This window comes from Epinephelus fuscoguttatus, linkage group LG24 (genome assembly GCF_011397635.1).
Source record: "Epinephelus fuscoguttatus linkage group LG24, E.fuscoguttatus.final_Chr_v1".
Taxonomy (NCBI): domain Eukaryota; kingdom Metazoa; phylum Chordata; class Actinopteri; order Perciformes; family Serranidae; genus Epinephelus; species Epinephelus fuscoguttatus.
Genome location: NC_064775.1, coordinates 14,223,904 through 14,249,068, shown reverse-complemented (window position 1 = coordinate 14,249,068; position 25,165 = coordinate 14,223,904). Strand labels below are relative to the sequence as shown.

Sequence of the window (25,165 nt, the reverse complement as noted above, 5' to 3'; positions counted from 1 at the left end):
TTTCCTAAACTGTAAGTCAGGATCCAAAAGAGACCAGGAGCTTGGGTTGTTTTTGGAAATGTGCCTATAATGGCAACCGCGCTCACCATGTTTTCGTGACAATACAAGCCTTCAGTAAATCTCTACCCTCCAATGTTTCATTTTTATTGGTTTAGTTTATAGCACAGGTACATCAGTGGCTTCAAGGTCTATTAAAAAACACTGTAAGGTTTTGCAAGAGGTAAAGGAAAGTGTCATCAGCCCTTGGCTCACTTCCTAAAATTGGACTGTTACTGGATTTTTGGAGCCCTATATTGACTACATTTACATGCACATTAATATTTCCCTACTATTCCAAATGTGACAATATTCTGAATTTGATATGGGTCATGTAAATGGCTTATTCCATCTGGACATTCTGAATTAGGCCTTTTTCAGAAAGGAGGATTTTCTAATTAAGACATGTGGGATATGCTGGTATTTTGCAATGTCAAGGTGGCTGAAGTAGAGTTGAGTGATAAATCAAAATATCCTCAATGTATTTTATTCTATGTGGGATGTATAAAATGACTATATCACAAACACTGAGTAGCCGACAAATTGTCATGTTTTTTTTTAGCCACTGGCATGAGACTTGCTTGGGAATTTCATTTTTCTTGCTCTTTCCTATGGCTCTTGCACTCTCACAGACCCACACAAGTAAAGACTCACAAACATGTTACTTCACACACAGTCCTCTACCTAACCAGTCCACTTTCTCCTAAGCAATAGTGCATGAACAAACATAGCTTGTGTCTATATATCTGCAGAGCTCAAGACCGCAACTATTTAATAGAATTCTGCGACCACGGAGCACCACTGCAATTTGCAAATATTATTTATATATAGACTGTAGAGCTGTTGGTTGGTTTCCAGCTTACAATGAATAAATCCTCACGTTTAACAGCACTGTGGTATCAGTTAAACTTATTAAGTTTAAAAATAGCGCGCAGAGACGACGCATGTGTTTGTGTACCTGCAGGACTCCAGACCACAACTACTTAGTCGCATTTTGTGACCATGGAGCATCACAGCGACCTATAAATATTACTAACATGTGGACTGGAGAACTGATAGTGTGTTCCTAGCTCACAGTGAATAAATCCTCACATTTAAAGGTGTAGCAGCAACAGTTTAACTCTCTGCTAACTGCTTACGTCTTACATCCAAATTCACAGCAAAAACATCACATCAACACCCACCCGAGATGAGCCTGGTACCTGGTAAAAACACCTGTGGTTTCGCTTTGACCTATTTAATTACAAAAATACAATATTAACATGATTATAGCAGTACTTTATTTTACTTTATTGACAGAAGCTACTGAATTAAACTTCACTGAAACTATCATTCATTGAATAAATTTTAGTAGTCTAGAGTAGATCTAGAAGACATTTCAAAATATTGAGATATATAGTGTATCGCAATATAGCCTGAACATAGTGGGATATTATTTCTACGTCAAACTGCCCAGCCCTTGGATAAAGTAATGAAAGAGGGAGGCTGTGGTCATGCAGTAGAACAAGTCTGCCAACAGTGGAAAATTCTGAAAAAATCCTATCTTGATGCGAAGAGGCAAAGTGGGAGAAGCAGCTCAAGCCATTCTTCATTTCTGTTTTCTGATGTGATATATGACATGTTAGAGCACTTAAATCAGAGTATGCGTGGCTGCATCTACAGGGGTGTATTAGTAGAATATTAATTTTCATTAGTCATGTAAACAGAAAATTATGTGCATGAAAACAGTCAGTGACACTTAAGAATAATACAAATCAGATTACAATATATAAGCCGAGACTCCTTTTGAAATGAGCACTTAGTGATACAGACACATTTGTGTCAATATATTTTACAGTTTAACTTTAACATCGAGAGAGAGATTACAGTGACCGTAAATGTAACAAAAAAACAACAACATACTGAAAAGGAAACTTTACTAAAAACTAAAGCTGAACAATCAATTCGTTGATCAATAAGAAATTAATCAACAGCTGTTTTGATAACTAATCCTTTCAGCAATTAAGAAAAAAAAAGACTTCCAACACTGAGCTTTTTATCATTTATTTAGCAAAACTTTCAAGGGCAGTGGATGAAAGAATCCACCAAATGGCTTTTGATTTAAAAAAAAAAATTGATAAATCTGTGATTTTAATTTTAAGATGTAAACTGTGTCAGAGCAGGTGTTGGTTTGAAGTCAGCACCAGACTGCTGAATTTGACGCAGTAAAACAGACTCCCTGAGCAACGACACAGAGAATAAATAGATTGTAGAGGGGACAAAGATATCACACAGGCACATAAAAGTAAGGAGAGGAAGAAAAGTTATTTATATGGCGTTGGTCCTGGCTCCCTGTTCCTCCTCTCAGTCTTATGTAAGTTGAAAAAGGGTCCCTGTCTGATTCAGAGGCGTGGAGGGTGCAGCGGAGGTTCTGGAATATAATCTATTTGCTAATTATAAACCAAGGCTAAAGCACGACCAAGCTGCTGCTCCGCTGAGCTCAGGGCTATACCCAGAGGCTGGGGAAGAATTAGCATAGTCTGCACACACACACAGAGATGCACACATGCACAGAGCCTCAGAGTGATTAGACCCGCCCTGAATGTGAACAGCAATTAGCTGCAATCAGAACCCTGTCCCTCTCCTCCCCAGCCCTCCCACCGTCTCTCCCTGTGTCTCTCATCCCTCGCTCTTTCATCTGCATGTCAGCCCTTTCACTTGTTTTCATCTTGATTATTCTTAAAGTGATCCCTTTACATTTTTTATTTCACTTGGCATCTTTTCTTCAGAACACACAGATCATTTTGCTGCTGGAGAAAACAGTTAAGTCAGTCCTTTGGCTCTTAGACGCTAGAGAGAAAAAACCTTGACATAGTAAAAAAAAAAAAACATGGCAATTGAAAAGCCGCACAAAAATATCGTCATGTACTGTATACACTGGTAAATTATCAGGAAGAAATGAAAAAACTGATACCACGTAAGCCTAATTTCTTCACTGTTGTATTGCTAATTTTACTTAAAATGTTAGTAGGCTCAACCACTTTTATTTAACATTGGTTTATTAGAAAATTTGAACAGGTTTTCTTCTACTCACACACAATTTTCAGACACAATTCATACAGTGTAGTGATTGCACTGTTCACCTCTCCATCATCTGTTGCTGTCCATCTGTCTAACTGAGTTTTCACCTACGGTAAAATGTTGTTAACCGTTTCAATTTGTTTTGTAATTGTAATTGTTCATACTCTATTAAACTCCAAGGGGGAAATTTAGTGATGTCACTCCATTGTCATAAACATAGAAACAAAGGCCCAAAATACACACACACATGCACAAACAGGACCCTTTTACATGCATTAAATGGATGAGGTGAGGGGAGAGAGAGAGAGAGATGCCCATGGACAGGCTCCCCAAGCGGTTTGGGGTTTTGGTGCCTTGCTCAAGGGCACCTCAGCAGTGCCCAGGAGGTGAACTGGCACCTCTTCAGCTACCAGTCCACGCTCCATATTTTGGTCCGGGCGAAGACTTGGACCATCGACCCTCTGGTTCCCAAGTCAAGCCCCTATGGACCGAGCTACTGCTGCCCATGCCACACCATGACGTTATACAAAGTGAATTCTCACAGTACACACTGGGTCAGATCAATATAACTCTGCAGCTGATCTGATGTGTTTGGGGCACAATCTACAGTACCTTAACAGAAACAACAAATAAACAAAAAACAAAAACAAATCATTGTCTAGATCTAGGTCGCATCTTGCCTCTGTTCTATTCATTAAAGATACAAAATTACAACACTGCCAGCTTCTTAAAAAATAACTTCTCAAAGTGGAAAATTATTCAGGGTCAAGAAGAAAAAATCTTTAGCCCCAAAAGCCAAAGTCTGATAGGGCCTTACCAGTGACCTGTTGTTGCAGTGTTTCAGTGTGAAAATTGTTTGGACAGCAGAAGAGCATGAAGCTAAGGGTGAAAGCATGTGTCACACGCCAAAAGTGTGAGAGTTGGCAACCTTAGCAAATGTTGCAACACAGCTGAGCTACGGTAGTGTCTTTTATTTTGCTCTCTCCAGGTCTCTGTTCCCTCAAATGTTGGCATTGTCAGTGCAGTTTGCTATTGGTTAAGGTTCACCAAAGTTGAACTTGACACAAAAATGCAAGAACATTTAGGCTATTTTGCCTCTGCAAACAAAACCAAAAATAAGAGTTTGTGTATATCTGGTATTAATGTGTGTTTTGGTGATCTGAACACAAGCAGAAAGCCTGGACACATCGTCTTTCACATCTGTGTGTGTCAGGCGCCTTCAGCTGACCACTTATGTTAAGATGTTGTTCCTGCCTACATCCCTACATTACAGGGTCAAAGGCCTCCGCACATAGTTATTATGTCCACACTCTCAGTAGCTGCTCACTGGTCACATTATTAGCTGTGTTGGTACAGCTGGAGATATCGCTGTCAGCAGAATCCAATATGTCTCCTTCCATCAGGCAAAATGATGGATGGTAATGAAACATGTTGTCCAACTTGTTGTTAAGTGAGCAAGTTTTAAAGTGTGGGCACGGTGTCAACAAAACAACCACCATGTCTGCACTGATGACATTAATGACTTGTCAGGGATGAATCACAACGCATTAACATTTACTCTACAAAATATACAGTATGTGGTCAAATGCACCCCAGACCCCCTTGGCAAGTGGTTTGAGTGATCGTATTATAATGCGTCTTGGTGGCCGTTTACACTTGTATTTAGTTCTGTCCACTTGTGATCAGATTGTCAAAGATACATGATAATACAAGGCGTTAATAGACTCCAGAGAGTGATTCCATTGAAATGATCTGAAATCACTGCAAAATTTAAATGCTGCTGTGAACAGACCTTCAGGCTGAACATTCATCTTTTGAAGAGACTCCTAAAATAACAGCCTCTCTCCACTAATTCAAAAAAAAAAGCTCTTCTACTGTAACATTCAGTCAGTTTCTCTGGTTGCATCAGGATATTGCAGAGAATGTAAATAGAAATTACAGAGTGACAGGGGGGAAAAAACAAGATAGGGGGAGAAGAGGGAGGGGGCATGCAGTGGGTGTTGAAACTGAAGGCGCAGTTGCAGCATTTATCCAACAAGACACCCCGCAGCCCTTTAATGAAACTCAGCAACATTAAGCCCATGCTTGGGGGAAGTGTCGGTCATGGCACGTCCACAACCAACAACAAACAGCATTAAAAAGAGGTCTACATTGTAAAGAGATTTGGTTTTCAGCACAAGATTACACACACTGGGCTACATTTCAGTATGCTTTAAAGATAAGTTAAGCGCACTGGTCCAAATACTCCCCGAATCTAATGTCTAATAAAACATTAACACATCAAAGGCATTAATTAAAACAGACTCCGCTCTGACTCTGATGTGCAACAGTTTCTTCTAATTACCTCGCTATGGTTACCTAGAAAGGATAATCTTGTTGATCTTAGATATGAAAGTCAATTTCCACTTCCCTCAGTTCTGTCAGTGGTAATATTCCTGCTTTTAGTCACCCTGTCACAAGGTGTACTGTTCCACACTTCAGACCATCTCCACCTGCTATCGTGACTCTTCACAGGGTCTAGCAGAACTTTTAATCAGTGTGCAGCACAGGTGAAAAAAGGTTGGGGTGATTGAATTTCTAAAACCAATCAGAATAATCAAGTGCTGGCCTAAAGGGTCCAGGGTCGCCTGGTGAACTGAAATATTTTGCAGAAGGCTAATTAAACTCATGCCAAATTAAGTTACTGTGGAAGGCTGTAAAAGACATGCAGTTAATAATGTCTGCAGTTTTATTTCCTTATGATCATGTAATAGGTCATTTGTGATTTGTTCGTCACAATGATAATAAAATCATTCTGACAGTTTTATAGTGGAGGTGGGCCACCTTGCCTAAAACAATCATCACCACCACATTATTAAAGAATTGCACTTTTATGAACTCAGAAGGAAAAGATCAGAGGTACTATTTCAGCAAAGGCCATATCTTTGATGATTACCAAAGCCACTTTTCTGAGGTGGTGTTTCTGTGTTCTTGTTCGTACAGTTGTCGCAAATTTATAATGTGGTTCAATGCTATCCTTCAATAAATTGATGCTATATAAATTAAATAGATTTGATTTAACTTAAAGAAATACTTTTACATTGTCGTGACGAAAGTTTGTGTTATTGTGTGATTTTGGTTTTGAAACATGGTCAGTTTGGATTCACCAAAACCACACAATAACACAAACTACAAATTAATGCAGTGGTAGGCCAACAACTCCCATGTTCAGTGACGTAAAATTACTGTTGTTGTAAATGGAGCCTGGCTTTGAAGAGAAGACAGGTAAGTTTCACTTTCAGTTCAATTATAAATAGTAAGGTTTTAGCAAAAATGCATGTGTTGTGTCAGAGTTTACAAACAGGTCTTTTGGTATAGTTTTGCTGTTAAATGTGGCCTCCTTTTACTTTAAGACATCAAGAATTCTGTACTTCTTTGGATTCCTCTTTCAACAGAGGTATGCGAGAAAAGTTTAGTTTGCGAGAAAAGTTTAGTTTTCTTCAAAAATTCAACGTGACAAGGGTGAGTAATTGATATACAAATAGTCATTTAGGGGGTGGGGTATTACTTTAAGTGGTGTAACTCTATATTAAAAATGCTCTGTATCACGTTCGTAAGGATGATTGTCACATAAAAGTTAAACATTAATTTAACTGGTTTCCAGCACTTTCTTTTAGTTGTTAATGCTGAAAACAACCATGTTTTAGCTAATGGGACACTGTTACAATGTGTTTTCTACCCGTGCTGCATGTGGGAAACCCATCCATGAATCACACAATGAGATATGACAATCTGTTGGCATTACGACCTCTGTTACCTTATATTATTATATACACTTGGTTAAGACATACATGATATAGTACATATTCTACATACTCATATACATAAAATACGTGTGTGTGTGTGTGTGTGTGTGTGTGTGTGTGTGTGTGTGTGTGACATTATTTCAATAAGCCAGGCAACCCTGCTTTGCTGCCCAGCCTTAAATATCTTGTCAAAGTTTTCCATCATTAGTATGTAGTATGTTATCTCCAGCACTAGCAGTTGTTGCTCTGACAGACTTTGAAAGTGGCAACATAGAGGGAAGAGAATGAAGAAAAAAGAAAAGCGTATTTGGCCAGTGGGGGGGCTTCTCACAGCAGTTCACATCTGGTGAGTCAGACTGCCTGCTAACCAGCTCAGAGACCCACAAAACATCCAAGAGACCCTCACTGGTTCCCATATTTACAAAACACAACTCTCATAACTCCAAATCTCTCCGTCACGCCCTCCTTCCTGCTGGCTCCTCGGGTGCACTGTACTCTAGACCTTCAAAAGTGTCATCATTTTCTTTTTCCCCTCTATTTCACCATCTTCCCCCACTACCCTGTTCCTCCATCTGGTCCCATCTTCCCCATGGCCTCCTGCTTCTCAAGTTCTACACCTCTAAATCCGTCCATCCAAACAGCTCCAGGAAAAACTTGTGTGCAGCTCTCCTTGCTATCTGCACTTTCAACCTTCTCCAATCCATACCTTCATCTTTGCCCTCCCAAACCTCTGGGCTCCTGGAAGGTTTTTTTTGGTTTGTTTTTATTTTTTACACCTCCCCATTCCTCCATCTTTTCGTCCTTCATATCATCCATTCAACCTTTCAACCTAAGTGGCCCCATCTGCCCTCCGGCCATCTGTCTCCATTTCTCAGAGTTTTTCTTTCACTCTCTTTTTCCTCATCTGTATTTTCTGAATCATCTCTCCCATTCCATCTTTCCTTTTCACGACCCTGTGACACAATTTTAGGGAGCAAAAATGAAAAGAACATTGCTGACAAAACAGAGAGAACGAGAGAAGGGTGTGAGGAATAGAAGAGAGTCAAGAAGCAGAGATGGTGTGAGCAAGTAAGAGTGAATGAAACAACAAAATGGAAATGAAAATCACGAATAATGTGGAGACACATAACTATTCAAGAGGAGATAATACAGAGTAGAAAAAACAGACATACTGTGACAGAGAAGGAGAGAGTGATAGATCAAACAAGTGAGAAGGAGAGCAAATAGCGGAGAGAGCAAAGGCCAGATTAAAAAGTGCTTGGCTGAAACTGAATCAGGGGAACTGTGGATCTATGACCTGCTGAGCTATGAGCACACATATGGAAAGAACTGGACTCACTGAGCTCACAGTCCTGCACATCTCCTTGGACATGCATGCACATGTGCCGTCAAAGGCACTGAAGTAACACTTTGCACAGAAGTGTAGGCTTTTTACAACTGGAGAGTTCCATCGACACAGGCTCAGTCATGCCTGCATTCAGGGGCAGCCACCTCACAGTACGAGTGAGTCAACTCTTCCTTGCTTCATGCCATTAAATTAAAGCTCAATATTTTTATACTAACAATGCATTAAATGACAATGTGTATGTAAAACACCCACAGAGATTTAGGCTCTACGGATCCTTTTAGTCACTTTAGGCACCGTCCACAAATTTTCTGTTTTGGTCACTTTCATCACTCTCATCAGTGTCATTTCCAGTTACAACTGACAACATTTTTTTTTAAGAACTGATGGAAAACGAACCTAAGGTGGCTGACAAGGGCAAATGCGTTTCAAGAGCCCAAAACATTTACATTTGGAGAAATGTGTGAGAAACAATGCCAATTCAAAAACACAGATGAAAATCCAAAACAAATACAACACCAAAAACACGCTGCAATTGAAAAAATGTGCTGCAGAAAGCCAAAACAAATATATTAAGAGCAAAATCGCTGCAAATACAGAAACAGCCAAAATCAAAAACACACAAACACCGAACATAACTGCAACAGAGAAAAGCTGCATACCCAGTCAACCAGTTTTGGAGAGTAACCAAGCAGCAATCTCAGAGGCAGAAAAATAAGGCCAATGCGCAAGTGCCAAAAACTGCAGTTCATTGAAAGGCCAATTGAGACTGGCTCCAAAACACAAGAAAATCCCCTTGACCCTCATATTAAAATGCTGTGTAACTAGTTACACGTAAAAGAGTTACGTACTTAAATTACAGAATAAATGTTATGGTAATTTGTTATGGTAAGTGAAAAAAAAATGTCTTTAAAAATGTGTTTTTTAAATCACAATATGTCAACAAGTGGCCATAAAATTCAGTGAATGCAGGTGTTACTTCATGATGTTCTTCCTCCATGTGATGTAAGAAAAAAAGGTGAATCATTATTATACAATCGAATCATACAGCAATAAAGCATCAAACTGCCAAACAATTATTACTGTGAAGCAGCTGCAGGAAGCGTTGAGTTAGCATAGCTGAAGTAACTAATGAGTAAATGATTGAAAGAAAATTATACAACATGTCTTCGTTATTGATAAGACATTTATTAAGCTACGCAGTGGGCCTCATGAAAGAACATATCTCCTGTTTTTCCAGTGACCCTTGCTCGTACGTTTGTTGGAGTTCTCCAAATCAGATAGGCCAAACTCTCAGTGCAAATACCTATTTTGGTGTTCAAAACACATTTTTTCTTGACTTTGGTAACATATTTAAACTCCAAATTTATTCAGATCAAGCTCCAATGATTCCTAGTTCAAACAAGTGTTTTTACCTTGTGAAATGGCAGACTCTCTGTACGAGACTCTTAAGACAGGTCCACTGAACCACTCATGAATTTACACTAGATTGTACCAAAGATAAAGTTGGAGAAAAGTATTAAATGCCAACAGTTATCATAAATTTCTGGAAAGTGTTCCTTTGAAACAAATTTCTTTGTATTAATGGTTCTTTGTATTAATGGCTTGCATGAGGATAATGCCTGGTTCCAGTTTCTCAAATATGAGGAATTATGATGAGCACTTTCCTCTGTGTTCTGACATTTACACATAACAGTAGCCGGCAATGAAACACTCATCGATTGCAGCCCTAGATAACGTGATGCCGGAAAACACAGCCTGTATATACTTTTGCTTTTTATGCAAAGCGTGGCATTTTCACGTTAACATAAATGCATAAACACTGCGCTCCCTCTCATTCATTGAGAGGAAGGAGGTGTTATTGAAGCACTCCCATATGTTCTTTTTCCCATGCACAAGGGTACATACACACACATATACACTGAAAAACACTCTGCCAAGGCATTTTAAATTCTTGGAAAGAAATCACTGCAGGTTTTGAGTCAAGTATTGAAGGATGCACTTGGAAAAGGAAGACGCAGCAGGAGTGCAGATGGAAGGTGATATCACTCTTTTAAATTAAACTTGTCCCTCTTTTCCACATATTTCCTATCTCCTTCTATTTCATATCATTTATATAACTTAGCTTGTTATTTCCATGCAGGGTACACAGTCTAAAGTGAATAATATGAGAAGCGGGGTATATTACTTCAAAGCTTCCTATATCTTTCCACCATTACCACAAACAATTTAAAAGTATCTTATTACTTCTATTTCACCAAAAAGCCCCAGTTTTATTTCTCTGTGTATTTCCGTCTCTTGTCTAACCTTTGTTGATAGCTTTTACATCCGTTGTGACCTTTACCCCGTTGGCAATGTCACTATCTGCCTTTTGTGTTAATAATTCATATTCAGGAGGACACATTTTAGAGTATTTTGTGTATGTTTATGTTCACTGTTAGATGAAAACAAATCTTAACCTTCAAACAACAAAACTTTTTGGGGCATTTTATGTCTTTTAGTAGACCGTCCCCAGTAGAGAGATGACAGGAACTGAGGAGAGGAAGAAATAGTGATTGACATGCAATAAACAGGGGAAAGTGCGGTTTATTCCTGAAGTTACCAGGCAAACAGCCCTTTGATGGTTTGTCCCAAGGTATGGATGGGCCAAAGTGTCCTCATTCCAAGGTCTAAATCTCACATAGGTCCCCACAAAGATAAGCATCCAACAGCACACACATATACAGAGAGTGTCTGATACTGATGCAGCAGAGAAGATCAAAGTGGAGCTGATCTTATTCCTCCATCATCTGCGTTTGATGATGCTGGCCTTGTGAGTTTTTCCCTATGTGTGTGAGTGTGCATGTGTGTGTGTTCTTGCACTTTCTACATAGCAAGGACCAAAACCCATTTTTACAATCGGAGTGAGGACACTTGTGGAAAATAAGGACATTTTGGCCGGTCCTCATTTCTTCAAAGGCCTGTTTGAGACTTGGTTTTAAGGACCCGGTTAGAAGATGGTTTAGGCTGGGTAAGGGGTTAGGTGTTTAGTTGTGATGGTTGAGGTCAAGGACCAGACATATCAAACCAACATCAAAGAACTGTGGTAATGAAGGCTGACTGTTGCGTCATCTCACCGTGCCTGTGTCTGCGCCAAAAAGTTGCACATGAAGACATGAAGACTGAAATATCCCCAATTGAATCAATAGCGAATGGAATCAGAAATCGAATCAACTCAAGAAATCTGTGGCAATACCTAGCCCTAGTTAAAAATAATAATCTTACCCCATATAACAATTTATTTTCAGTCTCACACTCTCTTGACTTTGGCTGTTTGTTTACTTTCCTCACTTCCGTTTCTCTTCTTGTCCACTGAGCTGAACTGCCAATCAGGGATCACTCATAGGCTCCCCTGTCTCCAACACTGATTGAACATGCTGAGTCAGCCGGCAATAGGTGTAAGTGTCAACAAGGATTGACAAGGGCAAACGGGCCACTTGTGCCACTGGTGTGGGAAACACCACAAAACCCAGGGCGACAGACACTCATTGATGGCCAAACCCAAACTGATGGCTGACCGTTGGCTTGGTTTGTTGGGGCCTTTGGGGAAAAGGCCTTGGAAATGCATTATGTCAGTGAGGGTCCTCACAAAGACAGAAGCACAACATGTAAGATGATTGTTTGCTGACATTAACAGAACTACCTACTGATCCATCTCTACAAATAGTACTTTTGCTGATTTATTAGTATTTAAAAGACAACACCACTCATCTTTTTTCATCCTCTCTTTTTTTTGTACTTCAGAATCATTCCTGTCACTTTTATTGCCCGTCTAAAAGTTAAAAACTATTGATCCACACTTTGACAAGTTGAAAATCCAAAGTAATCCAAAACCAGGCAGAATTCTGATCCTGAGCTTGTTGTGAGTGGAAATATTTGCACTGAGGTTCAGGAGTCACGCCCTCCCATTACCTCATCCTCCTTTTGACAGCAAACAAATCACGCAAAGATCGACATGGTGTTCTCTAATGACATCACACCAATTGTCTGAGATTTGTGATGATCACGGAGGCTTGACACATCAATGAGGCAAAATAATCTGTGTAAGGAGGATCACTTTTTGTGGCTGACTTCAGCCCAGCGTGACTCTTCCACCTGATTGATCGGTGGCCATCCCGCTGCGAGCTGTTGACCCACTTCCATGAGAACGGGGTGCAACCTGATTCTGAAAAACCCACTTTTCCTGGCGTTACTCCTCCTAACCCAGAAAAGAGGTTTTGTATGCTCAGACGTGTGCGTACGTCTGATTGAGCAGGGAGGGGGTTCCTGTGGGATCCTCGACTGCCAGATTCATTACAACACACACATACACACACACACACACACACACACACACACACACACACACACACAGCCTCCTCCTCCTCCTCTGGCCTGTAGTGACCCAGAAACTCCATGTGGGTCAGATCATACACTGAACCCTCCAGTCCATTCTGACTGAGAGACAGAGCGTGTGTTAATATCTGTCACTGCTCGATCATTTATTTCACCAGTCATCCTTTTCTCCCCTCAAGAAAACAACAGCTGCATTTCTTCTCCACCATCTTTCTTGTTTTGTGTTTGTTTCCCCCCTCCATCCTCCCCCTATGTATCAACCCAACCTGTCTCTCTCTCATACGGAGCCAGACTCAAATCTCCCAAGAACAGGCGGATCTGTCCCCACACATTCATCTTCATTGCCAGCATTTCACACAGTCTCTCTGAGGACAGTTACAAAGCCACTGGCTGCCTCTGCTGCCATCTTCTGTCCATAAATGTCATTACCTACATACAGAGACACTGACTCAGAGCTGGGAGTTAAAGTTTCAGGCTTGTAGTTTTCAACTGTAAATTGTGACTTTGTAGTATTTTCTCCCTAAAAGGAAACAATGTTTAACAACCTGGAACCACAAAAAATTATGTCACATTAAATGATGTGCTGTTTGACTTTGGAAACAACACTGTGTTAATGTTACCTTACGTAAGCTAGTTAGCCGGACATGCTAATGTTACAACAGATAAACTCACTGTTAAATTTGTTCTTTACATTTTAGCTTTGCTTGCTCATTTTTGTTTGTTTGTTGTCCCTATTTAAAAAGAAATAAAACACCTTTATTGCCACTTCCAGATGATTTTATGTTGGCTCCATTTCCTCTTATTGACTCTGAATTAAAAATGTTAATTCTTGCAGAAAAAAATTTGAATTTAATATCTACTTTGCAGAGTAATCAATATTTACTTCTGAGATATAACTGATTTTTCATGCAAGATTTTGTGTTTTCAATTACATCAAGCATTCTACTGACTTCAGAATTTAATTTCCCGAATGGTGTTCCTCAGTCAGGCTTGAAAAATTAGCAATGTTTCATTTTCATCATTTCACTGAGCTGGAATCAACACTGTACAGCTGTTCTTCTGTCAGATCAGAACACAGCGTGTTGTTTGTTAGGGCAGTGGTTTGTTTGGTTGTTTATTTGTTAGTTGTTCACTGTCTTTCTGATTAGTTTGTGGTTTAAAAAGTTATTTATCCACAAGTATCTAGTTAGTTGCATGTTTCTTTAATTCTTTGCCTGTTTAGGTCTTTACTTATATTGCCTTTTGTTGTTAAAGATATGCAGACAAGCAGGTAAAATAAAGTTTGATTCATTATTAAAATGTGTTCTTTTTATCTCCCTATACTCTGTGCAGAGTGGCTGTTTTGTAAATGCAAAATGAAGGCTGATATTATCTGAAAGTAGGGAGCTCTAAGTGGTGTTGCACTAAATTGTCCCCAGACACTGTGGCTGTACTCAGATCTGTAACTCCCTCTGTGCTGCTGACAGATAAGGTTAATACTTAAAAAGCACTGAGGGACAACTTTTATCCCAGATCAATGGTGTGTGCATGTGTATGTGTTCTAGTATTTGCCTTTGAGCTCTTTAACTGGTTTGACTTCATGGGGGGACACGGACCAGGTGTTCTGAAGTCAAGGTTCTGCAGTTTATACGCCTGCCATCCTCCCCAACCACCTCTCTACGAAACCTACGCTGTACATGAATGTGGTGTTTTGTTGTCTAAAAGAAACATCTCTGAACATAATCCAGGTAGCAATTACACTGGCACAACAACGTAATCAAGGAAGAACTTTAGTAACAATTTTCTAGGAGGCAGGGTTGACTGAGGTAAAGTGAATTCTTCAGAAGAGATGAGATAAAGAAAAGTGAAGTAAAATGACAAAGTGAAGATGAAAAGACACAAAGTGAAGTGAGGGCAAAAGATAAGTAAAGGTGAAGAGCACTGAAGTGATGTACGATGAAGAGAGACAAATGGAAGATAAGTAATAAGAAGGAAAAAGAACAACTGCAGAGAATAAGAGTGAAGTGGAATGAGAATTGACGAGAAGTTATGTGAAGAGAAGTGATGTCAAGTCAATCAAGGAGAAGTAAAAAAGTGGAGAGAAGTGAAGAGACAGACCAGCTGCCAGACGAAAATATTCATTTGTACTGTATCAACATTTTTTAAGTAATGAACCATTAGCTAACTTTGTCACTGGGAGGTGAAGGGGATGGTGGCTTTTTCAGCAGCTTTTTGGCCACCAAATGTGGGTGTTCCTACTTAGAACAGTGCCACAAAAAGCACATGTTTTTTACCAAGACATGGGCCAGAAAAAGGTGTTTATAGCCAAAACATGATCTCTTCCTAACCATAACCAAGTGGTTTTGTAAACCTAACTACACTTTAGACAAAGCGTTGTTGAAATGTAAAGAATCAATGTGTCCACTACATAATAATGTACAAATGTAACATATCTGTGGCTTGCAAAAACATACAATGCCAACTTTTATTCACAAGTGCAACTGGTTTTAAAGCGAAGTGATAACGAGTCAAAGAACAGAAGCAAAATGATATGAAATGAAGATAAGAGACGAGAATATGTGTTTTGTTTGGATATAGGTGTTGGCTTTCTATCCTGAGTACAGGTCCTCTGAAGAACCCTGGTATTTCTGGGTGTACCCACTGTGTTGCCTATCACACAGGGGTCCTTAGGGTGCGGTTGTCCACAGTAACGCCTGAATTTACCTGCCTGCTCCAGTCAGGATTACTATACAGAGATCTGTGCCTAGGCAGGGAGTGATGGGATAAGCGAAGTGGTTATGGATCTGCGGGGTGTGATAACAAGGCAGACATGGCTACACATGCAGGAACACATACACACGTAGATGCCTGTTCGCACACACACACACTCCCAGCCCCCCCACACCCGATGAAAGGTTGTCAATGTTGATAAATTCTACAATTTTAAAACCAATCTACAAACATACACAGACCCTCCCACGGCATTACACCCTGACACACACACACACACACACACACACACACACACACACACACACACACACACACACACAGCCTGGAGTGGGGATAAATCAAGTGGGCAACATGTCATCGACTGCATACTTTCATACTCCTAGGGGTGGTATATTAGACCAAATTGCAGATCATGCTGAAAAATTCAAAGCCACAGACAAACTGCATCTATCTATCCATCTATTGTGAATAAACGTAATTAAAGGTAAGAATAACGTTACAGTTGCAATTCTGCAGCAACGCAGGAACTTCAAAGATATCTTTAATATTTCAAACACATTCTGGGAAATCAAAATGTACGTTTTCTGTAAATGTTAGAAAGCACAACTAGTACACAGGTGCAGAGGAGAATGACATCATGCAACAGAAGGTCGTGACTTCCTGCACGCTGTCAGCACTTTTTCAATGATTTTAATGTTGACAGAAAACATTTCAGGCACCTGTTTCTTCAATCAGTGTTTAAGAAGTGAGATCCTCCGTGAACTCCATTAGACTTTTTGAGGGTTAAACTCTTAATAAATAATACTAACAGATGAACACTGATTAATAAAATTGTTTAGTTGTGAATATTAAATGCTACAGAAAAATACTGAAGATCTGACGTATTTTTAGGGGCTTCAAATGTATTTTGAGAAATCCATTTCATTGTTTAAACTGTACTTTTGAGGTGCCTTAATTAAGTAAAAATATGGTCTAAAGTTGAAACGATTAGTTAATTAATCAATTAGTAGTTTTGCTGTGAAAGGAATACTTCACCTGCAAAATGATCAGATGTATATTAGTTACTCAGAGCGTGTTATGCCAAAGTCATGAAGAAAACGTTTTTTCATGGACGGAGAATCCAAAAAAGATGAACATTCTACATGAGTTGAAGTAAACAGCAAAACTATATCGAAACATCAGTTAACAAACTCTCACACAACTCCTGCAGTTTAATCCAAATCTCATTTATCCAGTCGTATGCTCAGTACTTCCCAAACACAAAAACTTCATGATTTGTCCTTCTTTATCATTTGATTACTGTGCCAGCATTTGCACAATATTATTAAATATTCACAATAAACATATAACTTCTGTATTACATTTTTTTTGGTCGTACCATATGCTTCATCTCAACATCTTACACGTAATTGGAATGCACTTATGTAGCACCTTTCTAGTCCTCTGACCACTCACTGTACTTTTTACAGTACATATAACATTCACCCATTGACACACTTTCACACACTGGTGACCGAGGCTACCACACACAGTGCCACCTGCTACTCACTAACCATTCACAAGCTCTCACACACTGATGGAACAGCCATCGGGAGCGATGTGAGGTTCAGTATCTTGCCCAGAGATACTTTGACATGCTTTCAAATAGGACTGTAACACTAAAATATGCATTAAACTTTAACAAGATAAAGCAAAAGGCCCTGAAACGGACCATCCATGAGGTTGGGGGTAACAGACAAAGATAGCGTTTCTGCTAATTTAGTCTTAACATGCTTATATGTACATTATGTGCACTTAAACTGACACACAAGTTAGTTCAGTGCCATGTAAAGTAGCAAAATGTTTCAAATCAAATCCGCTTACAGCCCCCAAAAGTCTAGGGCCGGCTCTGTGCAATGTTAATGACAGTGAAAAGTAATTTGTATATCAGTCCCATGATTCAGATCTGCTCCTCTTTGTTGGCCCGTGCTACACTGTTCCACCAAATTTCATGAAAATTGTGCCAGTAGTTTTTCCGTAATCCTGCTGACAAACAAACTCCTTAGCAAAGTGAGAAAAACAGTCAGCGACCATTTTGGTCATTTTCCAAGCACAAATCCCAAGCATTCATTAGTTCGCTAGTAGGGCCTGTACAGAAAGAAACAGTCAGTGAACAACAGCTGGGTGTTCAAATATGACTCATGGAAAGATCGGGGCAAGGACACATTAAAAAAAGAGCCAGAAAGCCCCAAAAAAGACAAAGATATCTGAGTGTCCCTGAGACAGAATGCAGAAAAGGGGAACAACAAGGCTGATGTTAGGGAGCAAACAGAGGAAGAGGAAAATGTAAATAGACTGGAAGATGGAAAGAGGCTGTGGAAAGACTGAAAGTAATGAACGAGGAAAGTGGACTGCTGGGAAGGGGGAGTAAGAGATCGAAAGAGAAAACACAGAGCAGGCGGAGGCATGGCAACATCCCAAACTAAGCTATCTGACACCAAACAACAGCCGTCCGTCAGGCCAGCTGACCGCTATTTCCAGCGTGAGATGACCCACCAGCTGTACCGTGGGGGAGAGGGTGAGAGACATGCACAGAGACAAGAGAAAGTGGGAGAAAGAGAGGGCTTTATTTATTCATTGAAGCGTTACTTAAGCAGGTGGGTCACTCAAGACTAGAAGTTATTTACACAGACAGACAGCCGAGAGGTAATTCACCTCCCAAGGAAGCAGCAGAGGGAGATTACCTGTCCCAGTCCTCATATGTATTAAGAAAACTTGACCCTACTGTCCATCTGTCTGTCTCAGTCAGTCTGTTTGACTCTGTGTCTCACCGCCCAGTGGACCATTCCAGGTCATCCAGTATTTACAAGAGCTAAAACAGGAAATCAAACCTCTACGGCCTCTAACTCATCTCAGCATGCTATGAGAGATTCAGTGTCATGGTCACACATCACACAAACAAGACTTTCCCCCAGATCATTTTTAGCCCTGGGGTGGGCTATAGGTGGCAAGTTAGCCCAGAAACAATTTAGTCCCGATTTAGTTCTACACTGTACTGTTGACCTTAAACGCAGCAAGGTGAGGACAGGGTTATACTGACTGGATAGTTCAGGGCTAACAGGACAGTAAAGGAGAAGTTTTATGGGAATGAAATGAACCCAATGTGGCACACAGGGTGCACAAAACATAAATGCAGCCTTTAGGGAACAACATCACATCACAGGGAGTGGCAATGTTTTACACTACACATCTTTATATTCTTGTATTTATAGACTCAGTGGTGGAAAGAAACCAATTACATTTACTCAAGTACACCTTCGTACACTTTTGAGAGAGTTTAAGATATTTCACTACTTTGCAGAGTAAAATATTGTGGTTTTTCCACAACATTATCAGTCAGCTGCGTTTCAGAAAATGATTTTACTTAAAAAATACATCATCTTATAAAATAAAATGCATCATTAAATATTCAACATTTTTCCACATGCTCTGAGCCAAGTATTTCCACTTTAGTAGCACTTACATGCACCAAACTGTCCAGTTTTATCTATATTCTGAAGGCTTTGCATATTTAAACATAAAATCTTAGAAAAAATTTTTGTCTAGAGTTAATCTAAGTAATCACCCGGGGACGGTTCGTGGTGATAAGTTGAATTTTATTGACATTATTCGTCTTATTTTTGGTCTATAAATTATGGAATTTTACAATACATATATTTAAAGGCCTTTCCCTCAGAATGAGTTTTTTTTCCTCATACTCTGAGTGAAAACTTTCCACTTCAGTAGCACTTACATATACCCAAGTGTCCAGTTTTATTCTTATCTGTATTCTGAAGGGTTTGCATATTTAAATATAAAATCTTATAAAACATGTAATACAAAAAAAATGTCTAAATGTAAGTTACCAGCTATGGTGATATCTATGAGTTAAAAGTTTTAACCTAGTCACCTGGGGTGTGTCTCCCCTAAATCTACAGTGAAACTGTTTGAGGTCCAAAAAGGTCAGATTGTCTAAGACTTCAAAATAAATAAACAAATAAATAAATACATTTAATTACTTCCCAACCCCTTAAATGTATCTTGTGACCATCTGGAGGGCCGTGACCTCTAGGTCAGGAACCACCAGACTAAGTTTGCTAACTGTATATAAAGTAGTTAGAAATATGCAGCTACAGTAAAATGACACTTACACACTGATGCATCAGTATTAATAATCTAATGATGTCATATATAATATTACAGTTGTCACAGTGGACATTGTACTGCACATTTCACAACTTACTTAAAGTGTACATTTGCTGATATTTCATCTGTTTTTATACTTAAACAGCATTTTGAATGCAGGACTTTTATGGACTGGAGTATTTATACATTGTTGTACTGGTCCTTTTACCATAAAGGACCTGAGTAATTCTTACCCTACAAGCACAACTTACAGTGCTTTAATTTCCTTTGACTTGGGTTTGTGCACTAGAATTTTTATTTGCTAGGTATATTTTTTCAAGCATGACAATTTTTAGACTTGGTTAAAAAATGCACTACCTACAGCATTATTATACACTATTTTATTAGATGAGTTTTACCATTTGATTTTATTACTGCTTTTTTTCTCCTTTGTAACTTGTGTAAGAGTGGGTTAAAATATTTTTACTCATAAGTGCCAGTTTACTAGTCACTGTCTGAGGCTCTAGGGGATCTTTGTCACGTCTGACAAAATAACCCTTGGTGATGTCATAGTGCTGTCATCTGGGTAGGATCTCAGTTTGAGCTTGGTGACTACATTTTTAAGCTTGCATGACAAACTTGAAATGTGGCGTTTGAGCTGTTTATCATGCAGAGGGTCTAACGTGGAGACGCTATTACATTGCATTACGAGAAATGTAGGATGCCGTATTTTTGGGCCCATTCTAGTGCTCAAAGTCAATGGCTATTCTTTTTAAAATCAGTCTCTCACAGATATGTCTCTCATACTAAATTGCTGAAGTACCCCTTCAAACACACACCTAATTGTAGATTTGGTAAATACTTACTACAAGTGAAAATACTTATGTAGATAAAGACTCTTAAAGTTTACTTGCAACTTCAAGTTTAATCAGATGGTGATTCTACCTACATTGGAAAGCCTTGAGATCCACTGTGCAAACAGCAACGCTGAACTGTATATGGCACTGAAGAAAAAGGTATGCAATTCACCTTTTTGTCTTAATTGCTCACATTTGACATTTCATTCATCTATAACTGCAAGTATATACTTCACTTCAACAAGCACCAAGTCAAGAAAACCCTGACAAGGTCACAGGCATCAGCTGTTTTTAGATCTGATAATGCCCTGTGTCAACATCCTCTTTGCAAGAGGAAGAAATAGTGTTTTCAGACACACGCGCAGTGACAACATCATAGTGGAGGCTGGAAGGGGTCTTAGAGCAATGTCTAAAAGTAGCCTGCACTCTGTGTCGTCAACATTCCCCAAATACATAAAAAAAAAATCAGAATAAAACTATGTGGAAAAACACATACAGACACAGCACCCCTGTGATGACACTTCCCCTCAGTCTCACACCTCATCATAATTACATCTCTCACATGCAGACAAGTACTCTCTCTCTCATTAGGCCATTCCTGCATCACATCTACACCAATCAACAGCCAAGACAGAATTCATATTTTAGAGTTTTCAGCTGCTTATTGCTGTGACACGTGTTAATGGAAAAGTTTGTGATGATGTTTGAGGTGCTGTCAGCGGTACTGAGCATCCTCAGCAGGGACTTTAATATAACATACACAAGCATATGGTCTCTCTCCCGTGCGCAGAGCGCGCGCGCGCACACACACACACACACACACATATACACACACACACACACACACACACTCGGGCAGCTTTGATGTCTTACCGGATCGACACTTGATGATCTCTCCAAACTCGTCCTCCACCGGCTCGTCGCAGTAGTCCTCGGGGCGCACACCCTCCGCCATCGATAACAGAGCACCGGGTGTAAAAAATGGGCTGGGGGTGACTAAGAAGAAAGATTAAATCCACCAGGGGGGGAGAAAAGACCAAAAGTACAAATCCAAAACAAGGCAGAGCGCACGATGTGGACACAAAAATTGAGCTCCGGTGAGGAAGGAGAGGACGAAGGCAGGAGGACCGGCCGGTCTGTCAGGCAGGGACAGACGGAGCGGAGCAGGTGTGCAGGGGGGGCTGGGTGTCGAAGCATTCCCACCTCTAAATAGTAGGATGCGAGGAGGTGGTCTCCGCGGGCCCGAGTCCCGTTTGGCGGACGCCATGCGTAAAACCCGACACCCAGCGGACGCATCAGTGGACGCTTATTTCCGCACTGGGGCAATGAGGTAGTTGCAAAAGCATCAAGGTGAGTCAACCGAGGAGTCAACTTTAACCTCCGGTGGGTGGGGGTCACGTGACGGGCCACAACCAATGTGAATAAATTGATATTGAAGCATCACGAGTTCCCCTATAACCCAAATTGATTTAGTGGGTTACTGCTCACTTTGATGCTCATGAATTTGGGTCACAGAGCGACACAGAGGGATGGATGCATGTAATAAATATAACATAAATTAAATAATATAAACTGAGAGCCTGATTTCCAGAGCCACAACTTGAGAAATAAGTTAAAATGTTATTTACTGTGTTTTTTGTTTGCTTGCTGTTCCTCTGTGGAGAGGAAGCGCCTTCTGGTCAGATGTCGGCGCCGTTACGCACTTACTAATATTAGATCAGCTGAAAAACTGATACACTCACTTTGGATTTCCTGGCTATTCAGAAGTGGGACTTGGTTACTGTAATGGCTCCATTACGCACGATGCGCTACACATTTAGGAGCCTGGGAGTTGCTATTATTAGATGAGATGGTGTGATGGATCCAGGCGCGGCTCTTGGCCACAGACTCCTGGCTACTCACAAGCCTGCGGGGTGCTGTAAGTGAATGAGGTGTTCCAAAAACAGAAACCTCGGCACTGACTGGCATCCCAAGCAGCCGCCGACTGGACGGTCTGTACTGTACTGCTGTCTGGACAGGGAGAGGTGGAGTGTGTGGGTGGGCTGCTGGAGTGGAGAGGTGGAAATAACTTATGTGGTTCAGCTGTTCTACTTGGTGATGTTGACATGAAGTAAAACTTGTGTTTTGTTGACACTGGCTTTACTTTCTCATTTGTTTTTTCGCTGGCCTCTGTTGCACCTGTCACCACATCCAACAGTGACGCCCTGGAGTACATGATCACTCATCTCTGCAGCAGGGTGCAGGTCAGGAAAAACAGATTTTTAGGGGTATTTATAAGTTACACTTTAAAGGTGTACATTTTTTTCTTTTCATCTGAACTTATTAAACCCCAATATGTAGGAACGTGACACTTCTCTTTACCATGAGCATGCATGTTTGATGAAGGTGACAGAATACAGAAATGACTATAAGGCATTGCTATTAACTAAATAAGTAAATACAGTATTTCAAATTTAATATGTTATGGGGACGTTTGCATGAACAAGCATATTTTTCCTTTGTCTCCAAGAAGAAATTCAAATCTAAGTATTTGGGATTCTGGGAAGGACTTGGACCACCCGGGAATACCAAGGATTTTCATATGCCTCACACAGTCATTGTAAGTCCACTGTCAACTACTGTGTAAAGCATATGAAACTTCATTGAATTTCACCAGGATTTATATCTGGAGGCTCTAGTATTATTCATGTTAATATGCAATTCTCAAAAAAAAGACAATCTTAAACAAATAACCAGAATGGAGGAAATGAAGTGTTTGATGCTCAAAATCCCCCAAACCAAATGACATCTTCAACTTTAACAGGGGGGATAGCGTCCCCCCTTAAAGGGATAGTGCACCCAAAAATGAAAATTCAGCCATTATCTACTCACCCATATGCCGAGGGAGGCTCAGGTGAAGTTTTAGAGTCCTCACAACACTTGCGGAGATCCAAGGGGAGAGGGGGCAGCAACACAACTTCACCTAATGGAGGCTTACGGCGCCCCAGATTCAAACGTCCAAAAACACATAATTGAAACCACAAAATATCTCCATACTGCTCGTCTGTAGTGATCCAAGCGTCCTGAAGCCCGACATAAAAAGTTGTTTGGAAAAACGTCATTTGAACTCTGTTTTTAGCCTCACTGTAGCCTGTAGCTCTAACTGCCTCTTTATACACCACGCTCACGTGTGCGCTTGCCTGAGACGGTGAGACATGGGCACCGTGTTCATCTGTGTTCACATGCTTTCGCTGTGCACAGAGAGGCAGTATTTTGTGGTTTCAATTACGTGTTTTTGGACGTTTGAATCTGGGGCACCATCACCTGAGCCTCCCTCGGCATATGGGTGAGTAGATAATGGCTGAATTTTCATTTTTGGGTGCACTATCCCTTTAAGTCACCTACTGATCATATTTTATATGATCAGTAGGTGTAATATTATTTTTTCAGTTATAGAAATGTTCAGACATGTTTAATTCTTCAACAGTCAAAAGAACATGAAAAGTGAATTTTAAAGACATGACAACATAATGTTTTGCCAGGAGTCTTATTGTCACAAAAATATTACTCATGTTTTTCCTGAGCGGTTAAAGATTTAAGTAACTAACGGTTAAAATAAGAAGGTTCGATATTCGTGGCCTGCATTCACTTTCAAATAATGACAGTGATTTATACATAATGAGCATTCACGGCCTCACAGCTTATTTTTCTTGTTCATAAGACTGTAATTGTTTGTATGGTAGCTTACACGTGTGGTTTGTGGTGCTGATAGCATCTCTATGGGATTGCTGTTTGATGCAGTTTATTGTTGTTTTTTTTAGTTATTTTTTTTAAATGCAGTTTTTTTCTTTTGTGTTTCCACCATTTGTTTTGTGTCTCAGTGGACTTGTGTCATCTCCTGAGGATGTTTTTCACGTTTTTGTAGCATGTGAAGCTCACCCAAAATGATTTATTCCAACTAGTCTGGACTGGAAAGACCATTTTTCCAGTATATGAACATCAGGCTCTATTTTACTCCTCCTGCTGTGTGCCAGTTTGACTTTACATACATACTTATAAGCACTGTGTCCTGTACACTGTTCAAAGAAATCAAGTAGCCTACCTTTGACATCATAATGTTCATTGAACACTTGACAGCCTCACTCTGGTCCTACTCCCTTCCTGGATATCTCTCTGAAATTATAAATGAAAGTCACATTATAGTAACAAGGCAAGTTTCAAGAGAGTGGGTTTTATTCTGATTTAAAATATAGAAAGTCTTGACTTTCAGAATATTAAAACCCTTTTAAAAAGCTATGACCCGCTTCAGCTAGTTACAAGCGGTTTTTGCTCTCAAATATAACAAAGTATAACATTAAAAGTTTGCTACACACCCTTAGCTCCATTTCCACAACTTATTGAAGTTCAACTATGAGCACTAACATAACCTTACAAGTGAAACATGAAAAGCAGAAAAAAGTGCTGACTCCCCACCTCTGAAGAGGTCTTTAAGTCCAATTAAGTGTCCGTTTCTCCTTTATTTTATTCATTTTGTCCGTAAGGGTCCAACGATAAAGATTCAAAATAGTTTTTCATTAAAAAATGCATCCAACCGGTGAATATTATCGTGTGAAGTAGTTGCTAGCTATGTATGCTAACTGCGTCAAACGGACCGCAATTATTTCTCCGCAGTGCTGTGGGTATGCTTGTTTTAGTTACCTTGTAGGCTCGAAACTAGAACTGTCGACTATCGTTTCTGAGTATCTTTTCCTCTGGGACAGCCCCAGCAGTACAGCATGCGCTCCCAGCTCAAGAGGCCAACTGTCGCTGTAGTGTCTTTTTGCGGCCACCGTACTCCAAACTTTAATGGCCGCTGTCTCAGCGATATCGTATGG

At 40.0% G+C, this 25,165-nt stretch overlaps 1 protein-coding gene across 12 annotated transcripts in view; it reads right to left on the bottom strand.

The window, feature by feature from the left end:
• Nucleotides 1-24,464, bottom strand: part of dmd (dystrophin) — a 360,279-nt gene extending 335,815 nt beyond the window's left edge. For 6 of the 12 annotated variants that reach the window (XM_049569633.1, XM_049569637.1, XM_049569638.1 and 3 more), the window contains exon 1: nt 21,186-21,621. In XM_049569633.1, the coding sequence (XP_049425590.1) occupies nt 21,186-21,267 (82 nt within the window). In that variant the 5' untranslated portion in view covers nt 21,268-21,621. Of the gene's footprint in view, nt 1-21,185; nt 21,623-24,393 lie in introns of those variants that run through there. The other 6 variants (XM_049569640.1, XM_049569631.1, XM_049569639.1 and 3 more) reach the window with 2 other exon arrangements.
• Between the last annotated feature and the right edge of the window lie 701 nt (nt 24,465-25,165).